Source organism: Zalophus californianus, chromosome 4 (genome assembly GCF_009762305.2).
Source record: "Zalophus californianus isolate mZalCal1 chromosome 4, mZalCal1.pri.v2, whole genome shotgun sequence".
Lineage (NCBI taxonomy): Eukaryota > Metazoa > Chordata > Mammalia > Carnivora > Otariidae > Zalophus > Zalophus californianus.
Genome location: NC_045598.1, coordinates 105,891,695 through 105,901,791, shown reverse-complemented (window position 1 = coordinate 105,901,791; position 10,097 = coordinate 105,891,695). Strand labels below are relative to the sequence as shown.

Genomic DNA, 10,097 nt, shown 5'->3' with positions numbered 1-10,097 from the left:
GGATGCGCAGGAAGAGGTCAAGGACTTGAGAAGTTTTACCAAAGAATGAGAACTCCAAGGGGGCATAACACAAAGGATTTTATTATTAGATGTGGTAAAGCCAAATACTGAGACAGGTAAACCTTTACATCTCCAAGGTGTAAGCCATATTTTAAACAGAACAGACATAAAGTCCAGTTGTTGGTGTCTAGGAGTCACTCAGGAATCTGGCTGACAAAAGCTCTGCCATCTTTAACACATGACTTCCAAAATCATCCTGGATGTTGATATCCAGTTGCCAGATGAGAAAAGAGACAATCACAAGAGAGGTGTATGGGGACCAAGCCTCAAAGTATTTCCGTTGACCAAATCTCAGTCATGAGACCCCACTAAGCAACAAAGGGAGGTTGGCTGGAAAATATGGTCTAACTACATGTTGGGGAAGAAAGGGAAAAGGGTTTGGTGAGTAGCTGGCAACCACTGTCTCCATTTGAGAGGAGGATGGGCAGACGAAGGAAGAGTCCATATCCAAACCCTTATCCTGGGAAGTGAAGAATTCAAGTTCAGGACGAGGCTGAGGTTCCAGGAGCTGGGGCCCCCATCCTGGCACAGGGTGAAAATCTACAGAGGTGGGAAGCTCTCAGGCAAGACCCCACAGCCGGGCTGGGAATGTCAGGCTTGACTGGGTAAGGCCAGGAGGACAGGCAGGGATATTGGTAAGGGAAATAAGGTTATCAGCTGCTGGAACACTTCTCTAGGCTCTGGGGCTTTGATAAATGCCTCTCCTCTCCAGGAGGTCAACTATTACAGCTTTCTAGGCAGAAACGGGGAGTTACTGCCTGCACACTTAAAAAAAAAAATTCATCTGGAATGCAACTACTGTAAACATAGATGGAGTGGAATCCAACTGGCCATTCAGGCAAATGTGGCAGTTTATTCTGCTTAAAGCAGAGGATAGGGGCCCCTGGGTGGCTCAGTAATTTAAGCGTCTACCTTTGGCTCAGGTCATGATCCCAGGGTCCTGGGATCGAGCCCCACACTGGGCTCCCTGCTCAGCAGGGAGCCTGCTTCTCCCTCCGCTGTCCCTCATTGTGCTCGCTCTCTCTCTTTGTCAAATAAATAAATAAATCTTAAAAACAAACAAACAAAAAAAGCAGAGGATATGTTTTTTCCAGGTTCCTGAGTCAAGTGTCAAGAGAACCAAAGAGTGAATAATGCAAGTGTAAGAATAACCAATTCAAGAAGGCAGGAAACTCTGGTAGCTCATACCAGCTCTTACAGAAAGGGCCCCGAAGGCTTTCCTGGAACTGCAGAGCTAAGTCATTCAACAAAGGTCTCACGTAAGGAGCCAGAGCTCTAAGTCACAGTATACCACCAACCCCATCGTCTGCCATTGCCCACAGTGAGCATTGTAGCAAATTATGCTATTAGGCCATGCTCAAAGCCATGGAAAGACAGCTTAGTGAGACCCAAAAGCCCAAGGAGTCTTAGAGCAATTGCCTGCCTACGTGGAGGAAAGTCCCATGCCCTGCCTGCCTCTTCATCAGGCTTGAACCCAGATGATTTCGGTAATGCCCAGTCCTCCAGGCGTCCCTCTACAGTGGAACCAGCAGGAAGAAGGCGATCAGGACCTCGGGTCACATGTGATGTGGATCCAGGAGCGGCAGTGATGAAGAGGCAGCACTTCGGGACCCATTCAAGGGAGCAGGTCTGCTCCAATCCAAAGAACTCTAGGGTCCAAGTAAAAAACAATGCTCTTTGACATCAAAGATCTGGCTTCTAAGCCTCAACTCTGCTACTGTTTAGCACATCATTGCTTTCTGGGTCTTTTCCTTGCTCTATACAAATGGAAGGACAGGTGAGGTGATGTCTAAGTTCCTTCCGGGTCTGATATCTTCTTGTTCTCATTAAGTCAATTTGTGGCCACTCCGTGTACCAGTCATTTGCTTGATGGCTCTCGGATCCCTACTCCTCCCGTACTCTGCCTTAGATTGTGCAGGGCCAGTGCCTACAACCTGCATTTCCCAAGGCTACTTTGTCACCTGTCTTTGAGAGGCCCTGGTGGCACACTGGAAGGTGGGAAGTAGCAAGAAGTTAGGGTAGTTCGCCCCTTCTCTTTGCTTTGAAAGGCAACTCAAGTAATGCCTGTGTCTCCACGCTTCCAGGTCCTGCTAGACCGTCCTAACTAACCTATCTGCCTTTTTAGCTCTTTCAACACCTTTGTAACAAGTTCCCTGTTTTAAACTCCCTCTGTTGAACTGCCCAACAGGTGCTATTTTCCTCACCAAACCCTTACTGATGCAGCCAGCCTGTGGATTATCTATACCCAGTTCTCAGTCCCACTGCTGTCTGACCCAGGTGGTGTGCACTCTTTTATATGCCCTTAATTTTAACCACCAAGAGAAGGAAATGGAAGGAGAAAGGGAGCCAGACCAAAGTGAACTGTCAACGACTGAGCACAATCCTAAACCAAATCTCTGCCAATTTTCCCTCTGCATCTGTACAAATGAACACAGTTGGAGAAAAATTCACAACCATTCTGTTTGGTCTCAGCATAAAGTTGTGGCTGCTATCCTTTAGGTGAGCCTGCAATACTGCCCAGCAGCCACCTTGCCTTTCCCCTGTCCTCCTGGGTGACTGTTGCTTTCCTGGTCCTTTCTACTCAAGCCCTAGAGTCACCTCCTCTGCCAACCATCATCACTCTCAGCTGGTAACCTTGCATCCTGCTTCATGAGCAATTAGAAGCATTCAAAGGGAAGAAGTTCCCACCACCCACTCCACCTTCTACCTCTACTCAGTTATTCTACCTTCTCTCCAGTAACTGGGTGAGCTGTCCACACAGCAGGCAAAGGACAACCCCCAGATTGATTTCTCATGCGTAATACCTATTCTTTGTGTCTACTCAGGAATATTGCTGCATTAATTCTCCTTTGTCTCTTCTACATTACCAATTCTCCCCTTTCTATGGAATCTTTCCCATCAGCATACAAACATACCATTATTACTGTGATTTAAAAGTTTCTCTCTGGAGGCACCTGGGTGGCTCAGTTGGTTAAGCATCCACTTTTGGCTCAGGTCATGGTCCCAGGGTCCTGGGATTGAGCCCCAAGTCGGGCTCCCTGCTCAGCGGCGAGTCTGCTTCTCCCTCTCCCTCTGCCTGCCGCTCCCCCTGCTCATGCTCTCTCTCTCTCTCTCAAATGAATAAATTTTTTTAAAAATTTCTCTCTTGATTCCACTTCCCGCCTTGGCCACTACCCCACTTGCCCCTGCTCTTTCAGCAAATTCTTCAAGAGAGGTTTGTTGGGTTTTTTGCTCTCTTTCCCCTAAGCTTTCTGCAGCCCACTCCAACCAGGCTTTTGCTTCCACCACTGCACCAAAACTGCTCTTGGCAAAGTCACCAATGACTTTGCGTTGCTAAATCCAATGATCGATTCTCAGTCCTCACCTTACTGGATCTTGCCACAGCATCTGGCACAGTTGGTTCTCCTCCTCTCCCCTCTAAATGATGGCGTGCCCAGTGCCTGGGTGGCTCAGTCATGATCCCAGATGCCAGATCGAGTCTTGCATTGGGCTCCTTGTTCAGCAGGGAGTCTGCTTCTCCCTCTGCCCCTCCTCCCATTCGTTCTCTCAATCTCTTTCTCTCTCTCTCATAAATAACATTTTCCAAAAAAATGTTGGCATGCCCAGGACTCAGTCTTGAATCTTGAGCCCAGGATCCTCTTTTCTACCTACACTTCATCAAGTCTCTTGACTTTAAATTCCATCTTCATTTCTCTTGGTGCCCACACTTACATTTCCAGTCTGGACCTTTCCTCTGAGCTCCAGGTTCATATATGCAACCGCTTACTCAATGTCTCCATTTAGATGTCTGGCAGGCTTCTCAAACTTCATAGACCCAAAACTGAACTCCTAATCTTTCCTCTTCTCAGCAAATGGTAACTCCATTCTTTCAGTTGCTCGGGCCAAAAACCTTGGATCACTTTCTCTTTAGACGGGGATGGATCCATTTATTGACTTGATCTTCAGAACAGATCTAGAAACTGACTACAACAATCCTGATCTATGCCCCAATCATCTTGTGCAAAGATTATTTCAATAGTCTCCTATCTGATTTCTCTAATTATGCCCTTATCCCTTTGTTCTCACCAGAGCAACCCTTTTAATACCTGACAAGTCATATCACTCCTCGGCTCAAATAAAAGCTAAAATTGTCACGGCGACTACAAGTCCCAACAGCATCTGGCCTTGTTATCCCTCTGACTCCATCTCCCCTTCACTCATTCTGTTCCAACTATGCTGACCAGTTTGCCTCCTTGAACACTCCAGGCATGCTTCTGCCTGAGCGCCCCTCATCGATGATTCCTTCTCCCTAGAACGCTTTTCCCTCAGAAAACCTTCCTCTCTCCATGTCATTACTGAAATGTTCCCTTCTCAAGGTGGCCATCCGTGACCATCCCATTTAAAACTGAGAGCTCTTGTATGATCCTTCCCTACTTTATTTTCTTCCCAACACTGATTTCCTTCTCATAAACTGTACTTTCTTTACTAATATTTTTTGTCTCTTTCTTTCTCCACTAAAGTATCAACTTCACCTGGCTAGGAGACGTATCTGTTTTCTCACTGCTATATCCTCCAGTCCAGCACAGTGCTTGGCACATAGTAGGTAGTCTGTGACTGCATGAACAAAGCCACAGAATCAAACATCCCTGAATTCTACCCTACCTCTGGACTTGTTATTATAGAAGCCAAAAATGTCGTCATCAAGCCAGATTGAGTTGGGGTTTCTGTTTTCTTGTGCTTTTTTTAGCGGAAGTGAGCTGAACTGATGCCCATGTGTTATCTCACTTAATCCTCATACCAACTCTGAGAGTTAAGTATGTTCTCTCCCTCTTCCAGATGGGAAAGGTGAACCCCAGAGAGATTAAGTTATGTGCCAGAGGGGCGCCTGGGTGGCTCAGTCGTTAAGCGTCTGCCTTCAGCTCAGGTCATGATCCCAGGGTCCTGGGATGGAGCCCCACATCGGCTCAGGTCATGGTCCCAGGGTCCTGGCATTGAGCCCCACATCGGGCTCCCTGCTTCTCCCTCTCCCACTCCCCCACTTGTGTTCCCTCTCTCGCTGTGTCTCTGTCAAATAAATAAAATCTTTAAAAAAAAAAGTCATGTGCCAGAGACCACACAGCTAGTAAATTGCAGAGGGATCCTCAACCCATCTGACTGATGCTAAAGCCTAGAGTTCTTGGCTGCAGCACTCCATAGACCACCCTCCCCAGAAAGGACACCAGGGCTGAGCTGAGTCAGGAGCCGTGGAACTGGAGGGTTTGAGGTCACCAGGGATCTCCACAAAAGAAACACATGCTCTTGGGTGCCTCGGTGGCTCAGTTGTTAAGTGCCTGCCTTCGGCTCAGGTCATGATCCCAGGGTCCTGGGATCAAGCCCCGCATTGGGCTCCCTCCTCGGCGGGAAGCCTGCTTCTCCCTCTCCCATTCACCCTGCTTGTGTTCCCTCTCTTGCTGTCTCTATTGAAAAATAAAGATAAAAATCTTTAAAAAAAAAACCCACACGTGCTCTTTTAAAACTCTCAAGTATCAGATGTCAAAATAACCATCTTGTTTCCTGCATCCTGTTGTTGTTTGCATGTTTATTGTCTGTCTCCCCTTAGCCTGCTCCCCACTTATATATCCCCAGCACCTAGCACAGTGAATGGATGAATAAACTGATTCAGGTATAATTCTCCTTAGTGTCATTAATTCATTCAACAAATCCTGATTGAGCACCTGCCTTGTGCTAAGCACTGTCTTCATGACATTTACAGTCTAATAAGACATTAAATAATCACATACAAAAATCACAGAAGAAAAAAACAAACCTGTGACCAATGCCAGAAAGGAAAAGTATGGGATGCTGGGAAAGCATACAACAGAAGCCCCTATTTAGATGGGAGGTTGTCAGTAAGGGCCTCCAGATCTGAAGGATGAAAGCAGGGAGTCATCCTAGGAGGGGAAACAGCCCTATGAAAAGATCCTAAGGAGGGAATGAGCCTGATGCCTTTGAGAGACTGAGGGATGGCGGGTGCAGCTGAGGGGCTGATCTTGCCAGTGGCGGTCTGTGCTTCCTAGAATCCCCTTGCAGGGGAGGGAAAGGGAGGAGAGGCACCCTCCACGTATGCAGTTTAACAGCCTTCTGCCAACGACAAGGCGCACAGGCCAGCTGAAGCTCGACCCACTGATAGAACCAGCTCTGTCCTGTGTTTCCACGTCCAGAAATCTGGATCCTGGTCGCTTTTCCTTGGGCCATGTAGTTCAGAGAACTAGTCAGTGCAAGTCACTCTGTCTGAGAGCTACTGCGATCGCTCCAGACTAGGACAATGGGGGCCAAAGCAGGATTCCAGCAAGGAGGGCTTTGCACAATATGCAGTGTGTGTGACCACGGCTATGGGTTTCTCCTAGTAAGGCTAGGGTGCAGCCCGTGCAGCACAGAGGGATGAGGCCACTGCCCACTGATGACCTTCTTCTTCACCACAGCCCTCCTAGGTGGCCAGCAGAGGAGGCGGGGACCCAGGACTGGCTTGCTGCTAGAAACCTGGAGGAAGGAGTTAAGAAGGCCGGGCTGACGACCGTGGAGACAGAGCTCTGTTTATCCAGGAAAAGAGGTCGGACGTAGGCAACGGAAACCCCTGCCAACTCCTCCCTGAACGACTGGGCTGGGGGAGCAAGCTGGAGGGGAAGCTGCTCCCCTCCGGGCTCTGCACACCAGCCAGCCAGAGGCCAGGAACCAGCGGCAGCCCACAGGTGAGGCCTGGGCTCCGGCCGTCTGACCGAGCCCGCCGTGGGCTCGGATTCCCAGGCCCGCGGACGCTCGGAACGTCGCGGTCCCGCGGGTGGGGCGCGGGGGCGCGGTGAGCGAGCGGCGGTGGAGCCTCGGGGAGCCGGCTCTGGGGGTGGCAGAGAATCAATAGCGCCTTTGTGCTCAGTGGTTTCCTAGGGAGGGAAGGAGAGGAGAGTGGGAGTGGCGGCCCAACGGCCGCTCCCGCCCTGCAGACTCGGGATGCCTTGGGGCTGGGAGGCTGGAGCAGGACAACCGCGGCTGGGGGAGGAGGGTATTCTGAGGGTATTCTGTGACCCCCCGCCCCCGGGGATGCATCTCCTGGGATGGCCCTGGGTGCTCCCAGGACGGCAGTCAGCTGTGCAGCGAGTGGGCTTCTGGCCGGGAGCCACTCAGAAAGGAGAGTGAGGCGCAAGAGGAAGCAGGCGGGCTGGGGCATAAGCACGGCTCACAGCCTTGCTCCCAGCTCCCAACGAAGGCAGCCCGAGGGGCGCCACACAAGACCTTGGAGGGGAGTGTGAGAGTTCGGGATGGGCGAGGGAGAAGGGGATTAGCCTGCCAAGGGCCTCTGTGTCTCTTCAGGGGAGCAGGATGTACCAGCAGGGTTCCGAATCCGTGTCCGAGTTTGTGACTACAGACCTTTTGATAATTTGAGAATGTTCCTCCATTCTCCGAATAGTAGCCTAGAGTTCTAGTGGGTGTATTGGGCCTTCTAACTCTTTAGTGAGTGAGCATCTTTAGCACTAATGGCAGAGTCTGAGATCTCGGGTGTCTAAAGGCCTGCGTCTGAAAATGTGACTGTCCAGTGCCCTCCATTTCTCCCCAGGCCCCCAGGCTTCACCGCCCCCCTTGTTTTTCCTGCTCAGATAGGGTCCCGTGTGCCGGGGGGGTGGGGGGGGAGTGTGGAGTGCGCCGTGGTCGACCAACCGGTGTATGTTCTCAGTATCACCCACCTCCGGCCCTCTTCTGTCCTCCACAGGCCTCCACCAGGAACGCTGAATTTGCACCTACTCGGTCTCGCGGAATTCGGACCCCACTGCATGTGGCTCTTGGAGAAAGCCGGCTACCGGCTGGGGCCCCCAGAGTCCAGGCCCCGATGGGCGCCGTCCAGCCTGCTCCCTAAGCGCCGAGCCCAGGGCCCGCCCGCGCGCGCCTGCCCCAACGTCCTCACTCCCGATCGCATCCCGCAGTTCTGCATCCCGCCTCGGCTCCCGGACGTCGGGGGCGCCGAGCCCCCTGCCGGGCGCAGCCTCCCCGCGGCCTGTGCGCTGCCGCACCTGGCAGGCCGCGAAGGCTGGGCCTTCCTGCCCGAGAGCCCGCACACGCGCCGGCGCGAGTCCCTGTTCCACCCGCCGCCGCCCCCGCCCCCCGCCCCCGCCCGGGGGCTTTCCCCAGCTCACGCCCGGCTGCACGTGTCCGCCCCGGACCTGCGCCTCTGCCGGGCCGCCGACAGCGACACGGCCTCGTCGCCCGAGTCGTCGCCCTTCGGCTCGCCGCGGCCTGGCCCCGGCCGGCCCCGGCCACACTCGCTGTCCCCCGAGGAGGCGAGCTCGGCCGACACCAGCCCGCACGCGCCGCGCCGCGCGGGGCCGCCCGGGCCGCCGCTCTTCCACCTGGACTTCCTGTGTTGCCAGCTGCGGCCGACCAAGGAGAGCGTGCTGCGCCTCGCGCCCCGCGGCGGCCAGCTGCGGCTCTCCGCCGACTACCAGGCCGGGCCCAGGCGGCTGCGCCTGCGCCTGGTGAGCGCCGAGGGCCTGCCGCGGTCGCCCGCTGGCCCCGGGAGCGGCGGCGGCGGCTGCTGCGTGGTGCTGAGGCTGCGGCCGCGCGTCCGGCCACGGGGCCAACGGAGCCGCGTGGTCAAATGCAGCGCCAATCCCATCTTCAACGAGGACTTCTTCTTCGACGGGCTGGGCCCGCCAGACCTGGCCGCCCGCAGTCTGAGGGCCAAGGTGCTGGACAGGGGCGCAGGCTTCCGCAGAGACGTGCTGCTGGGGGAGTGTGAGATGCCCCTCATTGACTTGCTGCCCCCCTTGGGTGGGGGGCTAGGTCCAGGGACCTCCCTGGCGCCTGCCCATCTCAGCCTATAGACTGGGAGACTGTCTCTTCCTCAGAGAGGTCTTCATTCTTTTCACCTGCCCAGCCTGTATTTATTTTTGCTAATAAAATGTCTGTTTTTAGCAGGATCTCTCCCCTTGTTGGCACCCTACACTCAGATCTGCAGCCTGCTCTCTTCCCTCTGCCTTGGCTATATGGAAGAAGCTCGTTCACGCTGAGTTGGAGCAGACCTCAAGTGGTGGTTTTCAAACTTGAGTGAGCATTAGAGTAATCAGACATCAGCAGTCCTGGGCTACATCCCCAAGAGATGCTGAAGCTAGGTTAATAGGTCTGGGCTGGGTAGGTCCTAGGGCCCTGTCCAAAAAGGCCTCCACCCCTTTAGGGGGCCCTCCCATCACTGCAGAAAAAGCTCTGTGACGGAAACCAACATCAGCCACCTTCCCCCCAGGGGGTTCCTTGGGGCTGCACAGGGGAAATCAGCAGTCCCCCACGCATCTACCTCCTCCCCACTTGTGCCCACATCTGTCCTGAGGAAAGATGAAATTTCTGTGTCTTGAGAGTGAGTCAGGAGATGTCAGCATACAGTGCTGACTTAGGTGTCCTCTCCCTTGCCTATGCCTGTGCCACCCCAGGGGGCGAAGGCGCAGCCAAGTGTCGGAGCAGCGCTTGAGGACTGAATGGTGGAGATAAAATGTCCCAGCGATTGAGATGGGGAGGGCGTCCTACCTGAGTGTGAGAGCTCTTTTCAAAGATGCCCAGAAAAAGCTACCCCAGTGAGTAGGGGCAGGGTGGGGAAGGAGATGGATATATGTAGGTCAGATTGTGTTTACCTCCTACCTGAATGTCCCTGACGTCAGCAGTGACCTCCTTCTTCTTCTTCTTTCTTCTCCTTCTCCTTCTCCTTCTCCTTCTCCTTCCTCCTTTCTCCTTTCTCCTTTCTTTCTCCTTTCTCCTTCCTCCTTCCTCCTTTCTCCTTTCTCCTTTCTTTCTCCTTCCTCCTTCCTCCTTCCTCCTTCCTCCTTCCTCCTTCCTCCTTCCTCCTTCCTCCTTCCTCCTTCTCCTTCTCTTCTCCTTTCTTCTTCTCCTTCTTTCTTCCTTTCTTCTTCTTCTTCTTTCTTCTTCTCCCTTCTCCCTTCTCCCCCCTTCTCCCCCCTTCTCCCCCCTTCTCCCCCCTTCTCCCCCCTTCTCCCCCCTTCTCCCCCCTTCTTCTTCCTTCTTCTTCCTTCTTCTTCCTTCTTCTT

At 53.2% G+C, this 10,097-nt stretch overlaps 1 protein-coding gene across 1 annotated transcript; it reads left to right on the top strand.

Moving 5' to 3' along the window:
• The first annotated feature begins 6,705 nt into the window (after nt 1-6,705).
• C2CD4D (C2 calcium dependent domain containing 4D) lies at nt 6,706-8,972 on the top strand. Its single transcript, XM_027604062.1, has 2 exons — nt 6,706-6,767; nt 7,781-8,972. The coding sequence occupies exon 2, from the start codon at nt 7,842-7,844 to the stop codon at nt 8,886-8,888; it is 1,047 nt and encodes a 348-aa protein (XP_027459863.1). The 5' UTR covers nt 6,706-6,767; nt 7,781-7,841; the 3' UTR covers nt 8,889-8,972.
• The last annotated feature ends 1,125 nt before the right edge of the window (nt 8,973-10,097 follow it).

Coding starts and splice junctions, on each gene's coding strand:
- C2CD4D (XM_027604062.1), top strand. CDS start 7,842: ATGTGGCTCTTGGAGAAAGCCGGCTACCGGCTGGGGCCCCCAGAGTCC.